The sequence below is a fragment of the Archocentrus centrarchus genome, chromosome 1, assembly GCF_007364275.1.
Source record: "Archocentrus centrarchus isolate MPI-CPG fArcCen1 chromosome 1, fArcCen1, whole genome shotgun sequence".
Taxonomy (NCBI): Eukaryota; Metazoa; Chordata; class Actinopteri; order Cichliformes; family Cichlidae; genus Archocentrus; species Archocentrus centrarchus.
This window is the reverse complement of record NC_044346.1, coordinates 29,613,896-29,632,777: the sequence shown is the minus strand read 5'-3', so window position 1 is coordinate 29,632,777 and position 18,882 is coordinate 29,613,896. Positions and strand designations below refer to the sequence as shown.

Genomic DNA, 18,882 nt, shown 5'->3' with positions numbered 1-18,882 from the left:
TTTGGAGAAGGGTAGATGTAATGTGAGTACTGACGCAAACCCGGGGTCGGATAATGGACTGCTCAAGAAACTGGAACGGCGCGTCTTATGTGAGTGAATGTGCGGGCTGCTGCGTGCGTAGCAAATACGTCTGTCCCGTGCTCACCATTCATGCAGTGTGATTATTCCAACAAACACCTTTGCTCTCGCTTCCCCTCTGTCTGCCTGTTTGTCACTCCATCACCGCCTCCTCCCTCCTCCGCGTGCCACATGTGCACACAAGGCGCCCGTGCACCACGTCTAATTGCCTGAACACCATCGGAAGATATCAACATAAAATATTCATATTTAACACCTCTCTCGCACCTCCTCGGCTCCGCGTCAAACCAGTCAATATGGCCACTCTACAACATCACCGGCAGCTTCTTATGCATGGCACGGAAGTGAGCTGCGACTCCAGCGGGGACGGCGCCGTGACCGTGCGGATTACCAACAGCGCACCACGCGTACATCAACAGGAGCCTCCGAGGGCTGCCAACAGTGGAGGAGGAGGGGCTGGAGGCAGTGGGGCTGTGAATAAAGTGAACCCTAACACCCACAAATGCAGCATCTCATCTAGCTGCAGCTCAGCAGATTCCAGACCGGCTGTGACCTCCACTACCAGGGTTCATAGAAAGGCACCACCACTGTTTGAACGCTCTGCTGCCCAGTGCTGGAACCCCAAGTTTGACTCTCCCATCCTGGAGGAGGCATGCCAAGAGAGGTGCTTTCCTCAGGCCCAGCGGCAGTTCCGTTATGTGCTGTTCTACCTGGCAGTAGCAGCAGTGCTCTGGGGGGTGTACTTTGGGGTCAGAAGTGACTGCTGCAACCCCATCACCTTCCTAACTCCTACAGCCTTCTTTTTGGTCTTACTAGTGCTCCTCTTTTTGTTTACTTTCACAAAGTCATACACATGGCTCTACAACCAAACCTCCTTGTTCCTGATAGCGGTTACCTTCGCCATCACATTAGCTCCACAGATACAAACTGCTGGTTACACTGGGCTGGAGAGGGCTGGTGGTGAGAATGCCTCATATCCCTCACAGGACAACGCAGTCCAATGTCCAGCCCCTTGTATCTCCCCCGTGGGAACATTTTCTTTGTGCATGGAGGTGCTGCTGATTTTATACAGTGTTCTCCATGTCCGTCTGTATGCCTCTGTGATGTTGGGGCTCCTGTATTCTGTATTATTTGAGGCATTAGGATGGCTACCATTGCTTCAAAAGAGTTCTGACACTAATGGACAGGTGACAGGGTTGATGGGCTCAGGTTCCAATTGGGAAGAAGACACTCTCCGCTGGCTGGGACCTGCCAAAGCTCTACTCCATTTGTGTGCCCATGTCATTGGCATCCACCTATTCATCATGTCGGAGGTGCGTTCCCGCAGCACTTTTCTCAAAGTGGGCCAGGCTATCATGCATGGCAAAGACCTAGAGGTGGAGAAGGCCTTGAAGGAGCGTATGATCCACTCAGTCATGCCGCGACGAGTCGCAGATGAGCTGATGAAGCAGGGTGATGATGAGGGTGGTGGTGAGAACTCTGGAAAGCGATATTCCTCTGGTGCCTGCTCTGCCTCAGCAGTTTCAGTGAGTGGCGGTGGGAGCAGTGGAGCTTCACAATCCCAAAGTGTCACAAACTCCAAGAATAACCCTCACAACAATCACAAACGCAAAAAGACCTCAATCCCTCGTGGGCAGATAATATTTAGGCCTTTCAACATGAAACGCATGGAGCCTGTCAGCATCCTTTTTGCAGACATTGTGGGTTTCACCAAAATGTCTGCCAATAAGTCAGCACCAGCCTTGGTGGGCCTTCTCAATGACCTTTTTGGACGATTCGACCGGCTCTGTGAACTAACCTGTTGTGAGAAGATCAGCACTCTGGGTGATTGCTATTACTGTGTAGCAGGCTGCCCTGAGCCCAGACCGGACCACGCCTATTGCTGTGTAGAGATGGGCTTAGGCATGATCCAGGCCATCGAGCAGTTCTGCCAGGAGACGTGTGAGACAGTCAGCATGCGTGTTGGAGTCCATACAGGCACCGTCCTGTGTGGGATTCTTGGAATGAAACGCTTTAAATTTGACGTATGGTCAAATGATGTCAATCTGGCAAACTTGATGGAACAGCTGGGTGTGGCAGGAAAGGTTCACCTGTCAGAAGCCACTGCCCGATTCCTGGATGACCGCTATCAGAGGGAAGATGGACGGGTTGCAGAGCGAGCCGGGCAGAGTGTGATGGAGAAACTGAAGGGTAAGTGGCCGTTCAGCTCAGTGAGTTCTTTGCATGAAATTAAATAGAAATTCTGCACAGTCACAGAGAGAGGATCACTGGCTTTGAACTCTGGTTGCACATTAATGATTACTTAAAAAGACAAATTTGCAATTTAAAAATTACCAATAGGTTTATCTTCAAAGTTCTTTGAGCTTATAACGTTCACACTGATCGCTGGGCTTGGGATAAAGTGCTAAAATCTGGGAATATCTGATAACATTTACATTTCAGTAAATTCATACAGGTGGAAGGTTGAAAGCCAACTAAACTTTTGCACCTTAGCACTTGGTCATCATGAATGAGTGGGGTCACTGCATGCCTAGACGGCACTAAAATATGTTATCTGACCAGTTTTTCCTGTTGAAACAGTCTACCTGCAGAAGTGGGAGATCGAGCTTCAAGACTAAGAGATTAGAGCACCAGGAAGAGAGACATATTTTGGTTCCTATCAATTGGATATCGTTCAAATAGTAGTCACTTAATGTGTCGTCTCAGCACATGGTATATTTGATTAAACCGCTGCAGTACATTTAGACTGCAACACATGAAGCGTTCAGCACATATTTATAATGTCATGTTGTTGCTCAAGGACATATACCATCCTCTCCATAAGTACCCTAATTATGCCAGTAATGGTTTTGTGGGATAAAGGTGCTATTTTGGAGCACAAGTCCGTAGATTTATTTTGAATGACAGAGGCTTGTGTCACTGAGATTAGAACCTTTAATCTCCAAAAACAACAAATGGATTTGAAATCCTCACTACAGACAGGCAACTTGCATAATAACGATATTAATGGATAGTTGTGGCACAACGGTGACGGGATAAGTATTGGCATATACAGCAGAGATGGCTTAGATATGTGGGTGTGACTGATACACAAATGTAGTATGTTTGATCAAGCACCTCTCATGAAGCCAAACAAGGTTGGTATGGCTGCACAGATCAGGCACTCTTTATTTAAACAGTTTTGAACCATTTGTTTTGTGCTCCTCAAAGTAAATAACCTCCATATGCAGCTTTTGTTTTGTTAGAGCTCTCAATCAGTGCGGTGTTTGCTGCATATTTCTGACTGTGTTTGGGATTTGTTGTCGTGATCGGGGAGCAGGAGCTGGAGATAGCAGTTGATAATAGCACGACTGGCTGGCTTTACTGTTCTACTGGATTCCTCTGGATTAAACAGGTGTTCATCATATTGTGCCCACCACTTGAAGGGAAAAGGGGTACGAGGGTGGAAAGACTAGATAGACACGGTGTGGGAAGAAATTTAAGCTTTATGCAACGTGTTCAGCATTTAAGAGTTTTTGGAGTCAGTTAATAAATGGTTCAAAATATTTGCTTCGTTAAAAGATGTATAGGAATTTCTCTTGTTTGTCCTCAGTGGTTAAGGAATCTTAACAATTAATATAGTTGCGTGTACTTGGCAGTGGACTTATGGGGAATGAACAGCAGGATATTTTATTTGGTCCAAGTGGTTGCGATAGATCAGGGGAAAAATAAACATTGATTGTTACAGCCTTTCAAATGTCACTGCTTGAGCATTTTCTCCGCTGGACTCTTAAGACAAAACATGACGGACTTCTGTCATAATTTTCGAAAATAAAAAATGATAAATTGTGACAATATGACACATAATCACTGGTTATACCTTTCTCTACACACAGACACACACACACATACACACACACACACACACACACACACACACACACACACACAGAGTATGTCTCAATACACTGTGGAAAGCAGCATCAGTGGAACTAATTTATCCAGCAGGGAATTCCTTGTGGGCCGTCTAATCTTAGGTCGCTTGTGAAAAGAGACTGTCTGTTCTATTGTCAGGCTTTATGTCAGAGTGTATTCACACTTGGCTCTAAATGGTGCCATCACTCTCTATTTCTAGACTGGCCAACAGTGACAAAATGAGATGATGACAAGCAGCTTTTGTTGAAGGAGAGAAAAGTGGAGAATGGCATCTAGTTTCCTACTGAAACAGAAACCCAGTTTCCTTCCTTCAGGGAGAGAGATGAGATTAACAGTTTGTTTCTGTTGCATAGAGAAAGAGGTGTTGACCAGCCCACTGGACTTTTTTGAGGGATTGCTGATACTGATTTTTAGGCAGTAAAAATTATGACATTGATAACCTGACAGAAATTCTTTGCATATGTACCTATCCAGTATATCAGTTAATTCAAAAAGGGAAATGGGAGAGGGGGGGGGTATGTACTTCATAAACATCTTAATAAGTTATCTGCTCAGCTGTGATGCATACTGTGCTACATGTGCTGCTGACAGTGCCGAGTGTATTTCAGGTGGAGCTGCTCACATTATAGCAGTTTTCATGGTTTTTCCGGGACTGTCAGTTCGGGATTATTTCCACAGTTATCCTTTCTCACATGTGACACAGAGCAGGAAGTAGTCTGCTTAAGATGTGGTTTAGGGAGGGAGGCGAGGGAGCTGCCTGGATAAAGAGTGCGGGAAACGCCCACGTGCTAGCAGTAAATGCAACAAAATTTGCACCTTTGCGCACCTTTGAGCACCTTTGCAATCCTAAACCAGACTTTGTTTCTGGGAGCTGGCGAGTTAAAGATCAGCTAATCAACATCTATTTCCATGTTCGTAAGCACCTCTTTCTCTGTCCTAATATAGTTCAGGGCTGCAGTGGGTGTGAGAATACGGAGCAGTGATACCATTTGTAAATTAACCAAACATGGTTTTCTGCATTTTGTTCTGTAAAACAAAACAAAACAGAAGGTTTTATAGAATAAGGGACTGGAGAAACTGTCAAAGACAGGTAGTGAGAAAGGTTAAAATCAGCGAACTAGTCAAATTTTGTAGCTGTTCACAGTTTGCTCACTTTAAACCAGAGATTTGTAAGGTTGCCAGAATATTGTTTTTTTTTTTTTCCCCCTCTGATTAAGACATAGTTGCCTCTGAAGATAAACTGTTGTAACTGCTGTAGCCAAATGTTGCCATTTGGACATTTTTCTCAATTTATTCTTAAGTTATAGCCTCTCTGAGGATGTTAACTTATCTTCATTCACTGTCTCTGGGCTCTCATTTTCTAGTACGCTACTTATACTGTGAAATGCTAACTGAGCGGTCCTATTCCTCATTGTTCCCATTGTTATCCATACTCCTCAATTTCACAAACACAACCCTAGTCAGTTATTGGGTTTGAAAATAGGTTACAGAGTAGTTATTAATCCCTTGCACCTTTAATCTCAGGCAGTTGCAAAACTGAGCTTTTATGAAACATGGTGTCAGTTGTCCTTGTTTGACACCAGCACTGTTAGCATGAGTGATTAATTCTGTTTATTTCTTCAGTGCCCCGTGTCTATAAGCTCTGCTGTTTCTTCCCTTTTCACCCCTATTTCAGAGTCTTCTTCCTTTTCATGCTCCACATCTCTCTCTCTCTGCTTTTCCTCATCCTCACTGTGTCACATATTCATTGCCTCAGTCTCCCACCTGTCACCCAGGCCTGTACATGTGGTCCAGTTGTGTAACAGTGCTTTAGTGCTGTCTGCTGCCTGTCTGTCTTTAGTCAGGGCTTTGCTATAGATCCCTCACTAGGCTGAAGCAGCCGGCTCAGGTATCACACTTTCATTCATTCTCTCTCCCTGAAATACCACACGTTTGTGTGATGGATGCTGCCTCTGCAAATGATATGTCGTCTCAATGAATCATGGGGGATTTTGTTATTTCCTTATTTAATTTAATTTATGAGGTTGATTTGAAATGTGTCTTCTGCAGATAAAAACCAAACACTCAACAGAACATTAACAAGCCCAGCATAAAGGGCATCACTTCATTGTCATAGCTGATATCGTGCAGACATTTCTAGTGCCAAGCATGTTAAAGTTTTTGCATACCACCCCTAACTGCGTGCGCTTTGATCAGTTGATCAGTTTAAAAGTCTGATTTGATGCATATAAATTTACATCCATGACAAGACAGCTCCAAATCTTCAATAACTTCTTATTAGGCCTTCATTTGTATGCTGTATTTCATTCATGTCAATGTGGGTTGTTTTTTTTTCCCTGCTTGACCCCTTTGATGTTGTTGTTCATGCTGTCAGAATTAACACACAGATTTTATTTCCAGTGAGATGATTTTTACATCCTCATTTTCCCTGCTTCACCTTGTTTTTAAATCCTCCTTGTGTCACTGATTGCTCTGCTCAAATGCTTGTGTCACCTCCATCCTCTCTAATCCAGCCCTGCCATATCTCCTTTAGCTTCAAGCACACAAACACTCATATTTCACTGCAGGTGGTGAGGAAAGCACATTTCTGCCCTGGATTCTTGTTTAGCTGTTTTTTTTTTATATCCCCACTTTATCTCCTGCACTAATGCCTTTTTGGTCTTTCCTTGTTGAGTGTCTGTCTCAATTTTTCTTACTTTACAGCACAGTATAGCAGCCTGTTATATATCTGCTAGACTTAAAGTATTGACTATGAACTGTTCTCATGGAATCATGATGTAGCACTAGTGCCTTTTCAGTTTCAATCAGCATCTAAAGGTGTTGTGTCTCTGTGTGTTTCTGCGTGCATACATGCAAGGTGCATGGATGTGTCTTTTTATTCTGTGCACACACACACACATTTACAGACTGGTCCACCCTACTCCTGCATTGAGTTGCAGTGGAAAGTCTATGCCCTCAGGCTGATTAGTCTTTGCTAAATCAAACATGTCACCTAAATATGCAGTTGCACACGGCAGATCCTTAACCATACCAGGCCAACCCCAGTGTGTCATGGGTCTGGCCGTTTCTATTCTGTTCTCTATATTTGGCTTCAGCCACTGTTTTCTGGTGGTAAAGGTAACTGGCTCACTTTCAGCATTTCTGCTCATCTCAGATCATACAGGCTTGCAAAATCATTTTACTATCAAAGCCATCATTCGCTTCTCTTCTCTCAGTCTGTAAATGATCACTTTAAGTGCTAAATTTTATGCAAATACATTCAAAAGTTGCTCACATAGGGATGTCAAAACAAGCTTTTCTTGGAACATTAATTGTGTGTAATGTATACGAACTCCATTTAGCTGCTTCAGTTTAAAACCCCAGTGCTTTCAAGGCTTACTGTGACGCTTGAACAAAACTATAAAAAAAAGTCATTATATAAGTCATTATCAGGCAAGCACACAAAATGTTGAAATGTCTGGTCTGGCCGATATTTAGCCATTAAAAAAATGCTATATAAATTGATGGTATGATGAAAGGATCATGAAAATAAATGGGTTAAGTGGGATGAAACCAGTCTTTGCACAGAAGAATCGTGACAGCTGTATTGACGAAATAGTATTTTATGCTTTCACTCTGCGGCTGCAGTTTCTCAGCTGTTAATATTTTTTTACAAAACATGCCAAGAAGAGATGATCAGTAACACTGAGACAGAAACGCACAGCAGTGAGCTTGCTGCTGCATTATAATTTGCTCTGCTCTTCAGATCTTCACCTTTCACTGGGAGCTGCACCACTGCGCTGGCTAGTCAAACAAAGCTTGTGCTCGCGTGTGCATGTATGTGTATCTTTTATAATAAAGATAAGACAAGGCTGATGAAAGTCTTTGTGCCTTATGTACACAGATGCGCGCATACTGTGCGCCTCAGTTTATAGTTGAACACAGACTGCCAGCGCAACTTTAAACATTTTAATGCTTTCTTTGGACAGTAAACTGTATGTTCATTCTTCCCTTTCTCCTATGAAATCTTTTTTTGTCCCATTTCCTCTGTATTTGCGAAGCTCTCTCACTTTATTGTCACATGCATCACCTCAGATGTGATCTTTTTCTTTGCATGCATACGCTAAGTTGCTGTTCCCTCCGTATAATGTTGAAGTGACAGTTGGTGTCTGGCCCGAGACCCATAAATTGTCTATTCTGTATTTTCTTTTATTTATTTTGCTCCCTCCAGCTTTGGAGCAATGCTTACACTGCATAGTTCAAAGGTCAGGTGAAATCACTGCTTGCAAGTTGGTCTTGCAAGCAGCTCTGTGTGTCTCTGTATCTGGCTGTCACTCTGTATGAAAAAACTGATAAATGAAAAACGAGGTACAGTAATGTTGGAGCTGAAAGAAAAAGAAAAGCCAGGCAGATTCTTTGTAAAGAAGCTAAGGAGTATTTGGGGGCTTTTAGAACCACTTTTACTACTTATTGTTCTTACTCTAGGTGTGACAGACATGGCAGGCAATTAAAGAGGACCAGGGCTTATGCTTATCACTCACTAATCCTTTTTCATACTTCACTTTATGGGACTTGATGATGATAACATGCTAGTAAAACAGATTGAATTCCACTGGCTTCTCTAAATACTAATCCACTGATATCCTTGGCAGCAGCAGCAGCATTTTTATAGGTATGTGCAGCTTGCACATTCACCTAACAAGCAAATGATCCTGTGTTTGGATCATGGGAGGAGACACAAATTCCCGGCAGACAAATCTGCAAAAATCAAATGTGCCCTGCTGTAGGGAAAGTAGCTTCTTCTTACTTGGGATTGTTTGTTAGGTGTAATGTTTGAGTACAGAGGGACATAAGCAGTGGAAACCTGTGTAGAGCTCTTTTCTTGTGTCTGTTCAGACATAGCACCTGTTGCTGTGTTTACTCCAAAATGATTCTCTTCATTTGGAAATATAAAACTTTTTACTTACAATCTTTCCTTTGAAAGACTTTTCAGACTCTTTTTATAACAGCAAATGTTATGTTTTCATGTTATGTTGTACATTGATTAAAATCTCTGGTATGTGTTCTTGAATTACTTTTTTTAAAAAAAGTAATTTTCCATCTAGTGCATCTTGGTCAAATCTTTCATTTGCTGAGTGGTTCTCAAACATGATCTATTTTATTCTAAGTAGAGCCATAAACTACAAAATGGCATCATACTGCACTGACAATGCCTCAAAACTAGTGATTGAGACTTCAAATACAAACCAAGTGAGGCTAAGTTGAATGAATGAGATTTATGAACGCATAATAAATGAATTTGTTGACCCTGTCCTGCTAAAGCTCTGTTTTACTTAAATTTTTATTTTGGTAATAATGGGGGGAAAAAAAAAAACAGTTGTGGAGAGACAGGAGAGCATGAACTTTTTTCATGCTTATGATTTAGGGGCATGCCAGAAAAAATAAATGGATCAGACATTAAACCAAATGATGGACTCGATACACAGTTTGTTTGTTTTTATTTAAATAAAAAGGATTTTCAGTTGACACCAGAAGTTTAATGAAGTTTAACAAAGTTCAAAGACATTCAAAGATGGGAAAACATTACCAGTGTGATGCTGCTCGTCTCTCCGGTGTTGCGCATGCACATATTGCTCAGGAATGACTTGCAAAATGATCTCCTGCAGTATTATATTAAGTACATCCTAATTCCATTACCATTACTGCTCTGTGTGTCTCAGAGACAGAGAAATGATGGTGTAGATCTGACAGTAAATCATAATATAACTCTAACTGTCAGTAGCTAATGAACCAGCAGAATCTAATAGGAGCAGGACCTTTCTACAGATGGTCTTCTTTGTCTCAATTCTAATAGAAGCACAGTTTCTTTTTCCTTCTAAATTCCCTTTCCTTTCCTTCTAACTTCAGATAGACCTCTAATAACACTTTGTCATCCTCTTCATCTGTCTCTTTAAATAGCTCTGTAGTAGCATCTACTTTTTCTCTCACCCAGACAGCTGTCTAATCAACTTTCTATTATTCAAACAGCCTGCATATTTCACCAGAAGTTTGTCATTTTCATTGCTCAAGAATGTCATGAGTCAAATGTGTGTGTGTGTGTGTGTGTGTGTTCAGTGTTGATAAGCGTGCCCAGCCCTGTCCTGGTTTGATTGCAGATGTATAGCAAACATGAACATGCATTTGTATCTTTGTGAGGACTCTTGTGATTAAATTAAATGATGAAATAAACCTATAATGATAGTAAATAAACCAAATTCTAACCGGAACCATTAAAACTGAACTGAGAGCTGTTTGAAAGTGGGGTCCAGTCAAAACATCCTCCCCTTTCTGTATAAAACTCAAACTGGTTCTCAAAAAGGTTCTCATAAAATTGCACAGGCACCCCCCCCCCCCCCCAACACACACACACACACACACACACACACACACACCTACACTTAATCGATAACTAGTCTTTTCTGTCAGTTTCCTGTCGGTGTGACACACCTTGCTATTTTTAGAACAAGTCTGTAATTGACTTGACATGTGAGTCACCTGCTCATATTACGGGATATTTATTCTTTTTAATAGAGCTGTCAGGTCTATATCATGTATGTGTGTGTGTGTGTTTGTGATCGAGAGCAAAGTTTGCACATGCTCATTTTCATATTTGAGTTGTCAGTCATTCAACGAAGCTTTACCTAACAGTGTTGGTACACATTACGTTGTCTTTACATTGGGTGTGTGTTTGCCCGTGTTTAACACATACTCACAAATCTTCAGCGTGATCACATGAAACCATGTGATGATGGTGGCAGGTGGATTCACTCACTGTTCAGTTTCATTTGCCTGTTTTGTTTTTTTTTGTACTTCATACCATTGTGTGAAGTACAAAGGGTGATGTTGGCCATGCAGTGAAATAGCTATTGCAGCTTATGGAGACTGAAAATGTCAACATTAAGTAGAGATTGATAAAGCTGGCTTGTGTAAACACTGAAACCATGTGAAAACACAATAAAAATCCAGTTCTTTATCAGTTTTTGGTGTTTGGGGACAAAATTCCTATTAATTCATACAGAGGCAGACAAGAAATATGGGAGGAGTCAGAGAGCGGATAACATTCCTTTTCATTATGGTCTGTGACCAGGTTCAAACCATGGAAATCATAGTTATGCAGTAAGCAGCAGTTCACGCCATCAGACCCTGATAAGTATTTGCCCTGTCATGGTTGTCCCTTTCACCTGCTGGTCATCGAATCTTGGATGGCCATAATAATTCACTTTTGGGAACAAAGGCCTTCCTGACACATCTGCTTCACTGTTACTAATTGACCAACTCAAAGAGAATTTATGATCAGTAGAAATGATTTAAGGTGTGTTCGTTAGTGTGTGGATCAGGGTCAGGTCATGGACATCCGTGAACTTTCGTTTCGGGTTTGCACATGACACAATAATATGTCTCATTTACCTGCTAGTTATTCTGCACTTTATGTCCGTTTGTGTAATTTGACAGCTGTTTAAAATTCCATGTTCGCAGCAGCTGTGTGTGTCAGTTTGGCAACATTGTGGTTACCTCTTCTGCTCTGTGTGTGTGTGTGTGTGTGTGTGTGTGTGTGTGTGTGTGTGTGTGTGTGTGTGTGTGTGTGTGTGTGTGTGTGCGCGCGCGCTCCAACTATGGTTTGCTGGAGTGGTGCTGTGTTAAACGTCTGTTCTGAATAATAGATACGCAGCGCAGCCCAAAGCCTGTTAAAAAATCCATGAGCTTCCGTTGCGCTGGTTTATAAAGCCGAAGTGCTCACGAGAGAGAGGCAGAGAAAGAGTTTATAGCCTGTGTGGGGAACAGGCAGAATAAGATTTGAGCAGTCACATCCCAGATATGTCAAGCCATGAGTAAAGAATGGGAGACAAACACTTTGCTCAAATGTTTGATTGGCACATTATACTGTAGGCGAGGTTTTGTGTAGATGTGTATTTTTTTAATGTGTAAAATGTTCTTTCTAAATGTCACAGCTGCAAAGAAAAAAGACTGGAACACATAAAATTAAAACACTTTGATACAGTTTTCTGTATGTTTGGTCTACACAACATGATGCAGAAAAAATATTGTGGGTGTTATTTGTTTTGCAGCTATGTGGTCACAAACTAAAATTGAATGCCAGTATCATATTTCAACGGTTAAATAACAATAGTTAGTCAGTGGGAACCTCATTATGAAACTAAAGGAAAACCACTTGCATCATTTTTTGGAAGTGCATCATTTGGATGATGACATCTATAGATATATCATTCATTCCTCTAAAAAAAAAAAATCAGATTAAAAACCAAAAATAGCAAACTCGCCTACAGAGTGAAAGTTAGAGAATCACCAAAGTCTGTGGCTTGCACCCTTTAAGTACCATGTCAGTCTACCCAATACTGGCAGGTATTTTTCAGTCTAGTTTACAGAGCCACACCACTGATCTGGTTAAAAATAGCAAACTGGTTGTTATAAGTTAGGCTGCAAACAAAAGCATTTCTGATCTTGAATCTTAGTTTATTCCGTCTTTAGCGTTGCAGCACTAAAACCTGTCGAATGAGTCACTGATGACTGAAAATAAAGTCATTTTTAACAACAAAAACATATTTTTTTGTGTGTCTGTATGTTTGTGATGGCATATGGGTCAAAATGACCTGCCAGCATAATTACAGAAATACAGTACAAGCACCCCACAACACAGCAGTGTCCACAGTCAAAATCATTCCATTAAGAAAAAGAAAGAAAAACTAATATTAGTAAGTACAGCTAACTAATAAATGGTAATAAATGGTAATCTGTAGATAGTTCTCTTAGACAAAGGATCTGACTTGCTAGGTGTGGCAACTTTCCCATAACTTGCCAAGTTCAGTCAATAATTTCCTCTGTTTCCCAACATGCCCTTTGGTCACGAAGAAGACAGGTCTGCAGGTGTAAAGCCTTGAGAATTTGTATATCAAATTATGGAGAAGTGAGAAGTGCACACCTTACATAAGTTACTGATTGCAATATTGGTTCTCGTCTTGGTTAACTGAATCTAACTTTAGTGGCAAATTAAACATTTCTGTGTTGAGTTGAGGCCTTGGATTTTTTTTTCCCCACAAGTTTGTGTTGATATAAGGGAGTAATAAGACCTTTTATTAAAAAACAAACAAACAAAAAACATAGCAAGAGGATCCTAGCTTCAAACCCAGCCGTGGCCTTTCTGTAGGGAGTTTACATGTCCTCTCTGTGTACAGCTTTGCTCTGGTTTCTCCTGCCACTGAAAAACATGCTAATGATAATGATGTTGATGATACAGGACACTCCAAAGGAGATTCTCAATCTCCGGAGTTTCAGTTCCTGGTTAAATTAAGGTTTTAAAAAGGCATTATGCCACTGAACAACAGAATGGCAGCAGTTCTTCAGCCAAATGTGTTTTTAATAGCCATCAAAAACCTGTATCAGGAAAATCATACTATAATAGGAATGTAAAGTGCTGTCCCTTGGTGGCCTATGGAAAGAGAGCTGTGCGACATTAGAGGGAAGAGAAGAAGAGGGAGGGGAAAAACGAAAGAGGGAGCATATTTTCTGGTTATGACCTTTTCCCAAGGATTTCCCATAAACTAGCTTTGAGCAGCAAGGAGGTGTGTGTGTGTGTGTGTGTGTGTGACTTTGTGACTGTGTGACTGGGCATTGTAAATCCATTCTGCAGATAGCAGAATGATTCATTCTATTCAACAATTGTAGTTGCAAATCAAGCGCATTTGCACCAAAAATATGTTGTATAATGATATGGTCTCATGGGGACATTAAATATCGCTCACCTTGCAGCATGAGTTTTGTGTTAGATTTGACCACCATACACTAGAGTCATGGCCACGTGTGTGCGCATGCATTAAAAAAAAAAAATAGTGATGCATCAGTCGTCATCAGCTCTTCCAAGCCAGACCAAGGTTGGTCATTTCTTCCTCAAGGATTTTCCTTTGCCGATGAACAGCAACCTCCCCGAGCAAAACTCAGAGACTCTGCGAAGCGAGACACTTAAATGCCTTTTAACAGCTGTGTGTGCGTGTGATTGTATGTTTATCAGAGTGACGCAGTGGCAGTCGGAGTGCGTCACTTTTCCTGTCAACCCACTGCACTGCATGTCACACACACTCACACACTTGTAGGACCTCCTGATTGTAGACCAAACAAATTCTGAGTGATGAAACATGTAATATGTATTCCTAAACCATGATGTTAATTGGAAGTGAGCAGGATCCAAACCTTAATCTTAATCATGCCATCTCCATCAAAATCGCAGTATGTATATTTAAAAAGCTAAATTAATAAATTGTGTTGTCAGACTTTTACAACTCTTCCTGATTTGAACAATTTCTAAACATGCCAACAAACCGTTGGGTGACGTGACAAAGGTCTTGCATTTGACCGAGACCCTTGAAGAAGCCCACCAGTCTCCCTATAGGCGCTTTATTAAATCCCAGCAGTGACATTTATAAGATCAAGGAAGTGGTGTAAAGGAAAAGAAATAGATGGAGAGGAGAGGGAGAGAGTGAGGAACTCCCTAGGCTAAAATGATGGCACAAAAGAGGGAGCAGAGGAGGGATAGAGGGATGGATGTGAGGGAGGAATGGGAGGGTATTTGAAGGAGGATCGTGTGAGAGCCTCATCCCTCGGTTCCATCAGCATGTCCAAATATGGAGGCTTCTGCTATTGTCGAGCTCCGTTCTCAAGACCCGCCACGGACCAGGGAGAAAATTGGAGGATAGGAAAGGGAAGGGCTGGAGGGGGGGGGGGGAGTCAGCGGTGGGAGAAAGTTGAAGGCAGATCGCTGAAAAAAAAAAAATGAAAGAACAAGAAAGCAGAGACAAGACAGACCAGCTATAAAAATAGGTAGTGAGAGGTGCTGCAAGATGTAAGGTCTGGCAAGACAAAAGAGAAGAAGTTGAAGGTGAAAGTTAATAAAGTTGGATAGTTGGAAGGCCAAGTCTATGAAAAGGGAAAACAAGTTTAAATCTATTTTTAGTGCTGGAGTTGTTTATTTTCTGATGGTTTCAGCAGCAAGATGAAAGAATGAGGAAACAAAGTGAGACTGAACTCAAAGAGAAAAGGGAACATTAGGCTTGTTAATTAGTTTGTGTAAATGTTGAAGTGGCTCCATCCCTCTTTTGTATCACACATGTTCAATTCTCTGTGTGTGGGACCAGAGGGGAGTCAACGACCTTTGGGTCACTCTTTTGATCATGTGGTTGGAAGTTGCCGTAAAGTTAAAGGTCATTTGTCAGGAAGTAGTGAGTTGGGAATGGAGCATCCCTCTGGGGTTGGTCTGAAATATCAGTTTTAGTTTCAAAACATTTACCCAGAAACTTTACCAGCAGAACTTTAAAGGAGGGCCTGGATATACTTGTGCACATTTATGGAGCAAGTATATGTCTTAATTCATGTATGAGTTTGTGCTAAAGTATTACAGAACTCTCTTTCAGGGGTTTATTCGTGTGTATTAAGAGTGTGTATTGATGCAAGGCTGTTCAATCACTCATGTGTATGAGTGGGTTATTGTGTAAGAGCTGATGTGCAGTGTTGGGAATTTTAGGGAATGTGTTCTAACTGCTGAGTAGTTTGCTCTGTATGACATCAGAAACAAAGGCCATCACAATTTATCAGAGCTTTATAAATGTTCAGAAATTAATTTATCTTAAAGTTAAGCTTTAAAAATTATTTGGCATCTTGATTGATAAATTACTTACAATACATTGCGCAGGAGTGTTCTCCTGGGGTAAAGCACCCACTGAGGGCTGGGTATTTCCCAGTGTTTTCTCAGAGGCTCTAAATTAAGTCCTGGGGAATTTATTTTGCCCTCCAAAAAGTCCCTCCTCAAGAAGTAGTACTTTCTGAAAGGTGAAGAAATTTGGCACTTCTGCACTAAACTAAATGGTCAAGTTCCTGCAGAATTTCAGCCAGTACATGTAAGTCACCTCATGGTCAATTTCCACAGTATTTCATAGAAATCTCTTTGCTTACTTAAAGATATACTACATGAATTTGTAAACAAAACATTAAAAATTGTTTAATATGACCATAATTGCAATGGTACATATATAATGATAAAAAAAAAATAATGAAAACACTTATAGGTGCTCTTTGATAGTGATAGAGTAATGTGTTTGTATGTGTGGCAGTGTGGTCATGATGTGTATGGGCTTCAAGTGTGCATGTGGGCTGTGACAACTCAGCTTTACTTCCCTGTCATTCATCCTTGTAATCACTGCTTGATTGATTGGTTGGTTGGCTGGTTGATTGATTCATTGATGTATATATTTGATCTCATGGAATCAATTGTGCATGGTGTGCATCTGGTGTGTGTGTGTGTGTGTGTGTGTGTGTGTGTGTGTGTGTGTGTGTGTGTGTGTGTGTGTGTGTTAGTTTGATTCATCCAGTTTATGTGTGTCTGCATATTTCCTGAAAAGCATGTACTGATGGGAGATTTGGCCTATAAACTAAAAACCTTTTTGGTTATTATAAAAGTCATCAGTTATGTTTGTCATACTGTTGAGTGGGTTAAGTTACCTTTTTTTTTTAGATGTTTTGTTAATACAACTGTAAAACCAAGACAACTAAGCCTGTCATAAACAAGACATAGCTGTGCAGGCTCAGATAACAAACTGAATGTAGCTGTTGCTTTATGTGTAAACACTACCGTCATATGTGGTTAGTTTTGACATTGCTTGTCATGAATATTTTCCTTGACCACAGTGGTACATTTTAGCCTTCTCATTAGGATGTCATTAGATGTTATCACATTCTCAAATCATTTTGAGCATCCAAACAAAAGCCACAGGCAGCTCAAGAGACAAAAAAGTAGTTACATTGTTACAAAACTTAATTGAACTTATAAAAACTAGTCCAGCTATGACAGGATCAGATAGCATCTGAGTTGTCAATCTGAAACCTGATTTGCTGTGTTGTGATTTGTTTTTTTGGTTTTTTTTGGGGGGGGGGGGGGGGGGGGGGGGGTTGGTTTTTTTTGGACAGTAATTGTGTGTTAGTTTATGAATTAGCAGTGGTGTTGAGATTGTGATAACAGACGTTAACCTCAGCTAGTAGTAATAACAGGGTCAAACCTGGGTTCAATGCGTTAAGGTCATCTACCACACTGTATGAAACTGTTATGAAACGATGCCTGCACAGTTTAAGAAAAGGGTGAATAGTAATAAAGTAACAATTCTTGAAAACCACAGTCCTTTTTACTACAGGCCTGAACACTTGATCGTGATTGGATCTTCAAACATTACAACTTTCACCAGATTGTCATTAACATAGCATTAACAGCTTCACATGGGAATCACAGTACAGAAGATGTAACCATGGTGCCATGTCTGAATTGAGATTCTGGTCCCAGTTTCTGATGTGTACATGGGTTTCTCTGTGCACTTGTCTGTGATTCAATAAATTTGCACCAGAGAGCTTCACAAGAAATAAACAACTGGGCTTTATCCCCACATGCAGTGCCAGCATTTAATATCTTATCTGGCTCTATAATTTAAAAAAATCTTTTAACTCTAATCAAATTACCATTGAATGTCATTTGATGTTAATTGACATGGAACAGAAAACATTTTCGAGGGGATGGGGGTGTGTGTCCTGGACAGATGTAATTTTCTGTGGCAGCAATGCCTGCAAAGAGTTTAAAAAGTCTGTAATGAAAATCATTAGAGATCGTGTACTTTGGAAAAAAATGTATGTCTAAAGAAACTAAGTGGAAAAAACTTTAAGATGTGTTGTCACGTAATTTAGGTTGGGCAGGTTATTAAGTCTGATAGAATATGGCTAGGTGTATACAGCATGAGCATTTTGGTGTTTTTGTATGTGTGGTTGTACCATGGGTAGCTGTCCCCAGCTGAACCCTATCTGCTCCCAGCAGCTGGTCTGAATAAATCAATAAAGCCCGTTGAGCTGTATTGAGACTTAGAGTACTGGTGTCAGTTTCTCTCAGAGTGGCTGCCTTTACAGAGCCTGTAGAAGATCAATAGACAAGCACATAGTAATGCACTGTATTTAGAAAGTAGTAGATACACATTCCTTTGCACTCATTCACATAAATATCAACGTGCTGTGCATTTTACTGTTGGAACATTTCATCTTTTCTCTGTCTGTTATGTCAAGCTTTTAACTATCTCAAGGTTTGTTTTAGAGTTCAGAGCATGCTGATGACTAAGTTAGAAATCTGAAATGGAAGAAGACAGGGAATGCGGGTTATGCCAGACATTCTGAGACTCAATGGCCTTCAAAAATACTCTTGGTCTGTTTTGTCGTCTTTACAATCTGCGTTCCGTTTGCGACCGCCTGCTTTTGCCATCTTGTCTGTATCTTTGTCTGCATTTTGTTATGAAGAAGACTGCTCGAGTAAGAAGGAACGTCACAAAATAAGTGCTTGCAGTTATTATCCAGTATACAGTATTGCTTTACTTAAATTTTTTTTTTCTGGACTTTACTATAAAATGAAATATGAAATATCTGGAAAATTTGAATGCAAAAATTTTATTGTTAAAAATTAAAGTTTTGGCAGCTGATCAGCCAACTGAAAACTAGAAGTAACACTATGTCATATTTACAAAGAATAAAAGACACTTAACATGGCTTACTGGGACACTTTTAACAGTGTGTTTCAAATGGATGCAAGTCAAAATGTCTCTTACTTAAAATTAAGATGGAATGCAGCTTTTCAAAGTTTCCACTGAGACCACGCTTGCTTACTTGTTATGTAATCAGATTTACTGACTGCTTTCTCTGCCAATTCAGTACAGTTGGAGTTTTCTTGGTGTCAGCCTCTGATGCATCTTAAGGAATTTCTTGGCTTTTCATCTATGAAAAATGAAAGTGTGTTACTAAGCTTGTGGGCTAACAGCCTCCAGAAGAGCTTTTAGCCTCGTTGAC

At 40.7% G+C, this 18,882-nt stretch overlaps 1 protein-coding gene across 1 annotated transcript in view; it reads left to right on the top strand.

Annotated features, from left to right (window-relative positions):
* Positions 1-374: 374 nt before the first annotated feature.
* Positions 375-18,882, top strand: part of LOC115783214 (adenylate cyclase 9) — a 37,563-nt gene continuing 19,055 nt past the window's right edge. The window contains exon 1 of the mRNA XM_030733942.1: positions 375-2,268. Coding sequence (XP_030589802.1) covers positions 375-2,268 — 1,894 coding nt within the window. The remainder of the gene's footprint in view (positions 2,269-18,882) is intronic.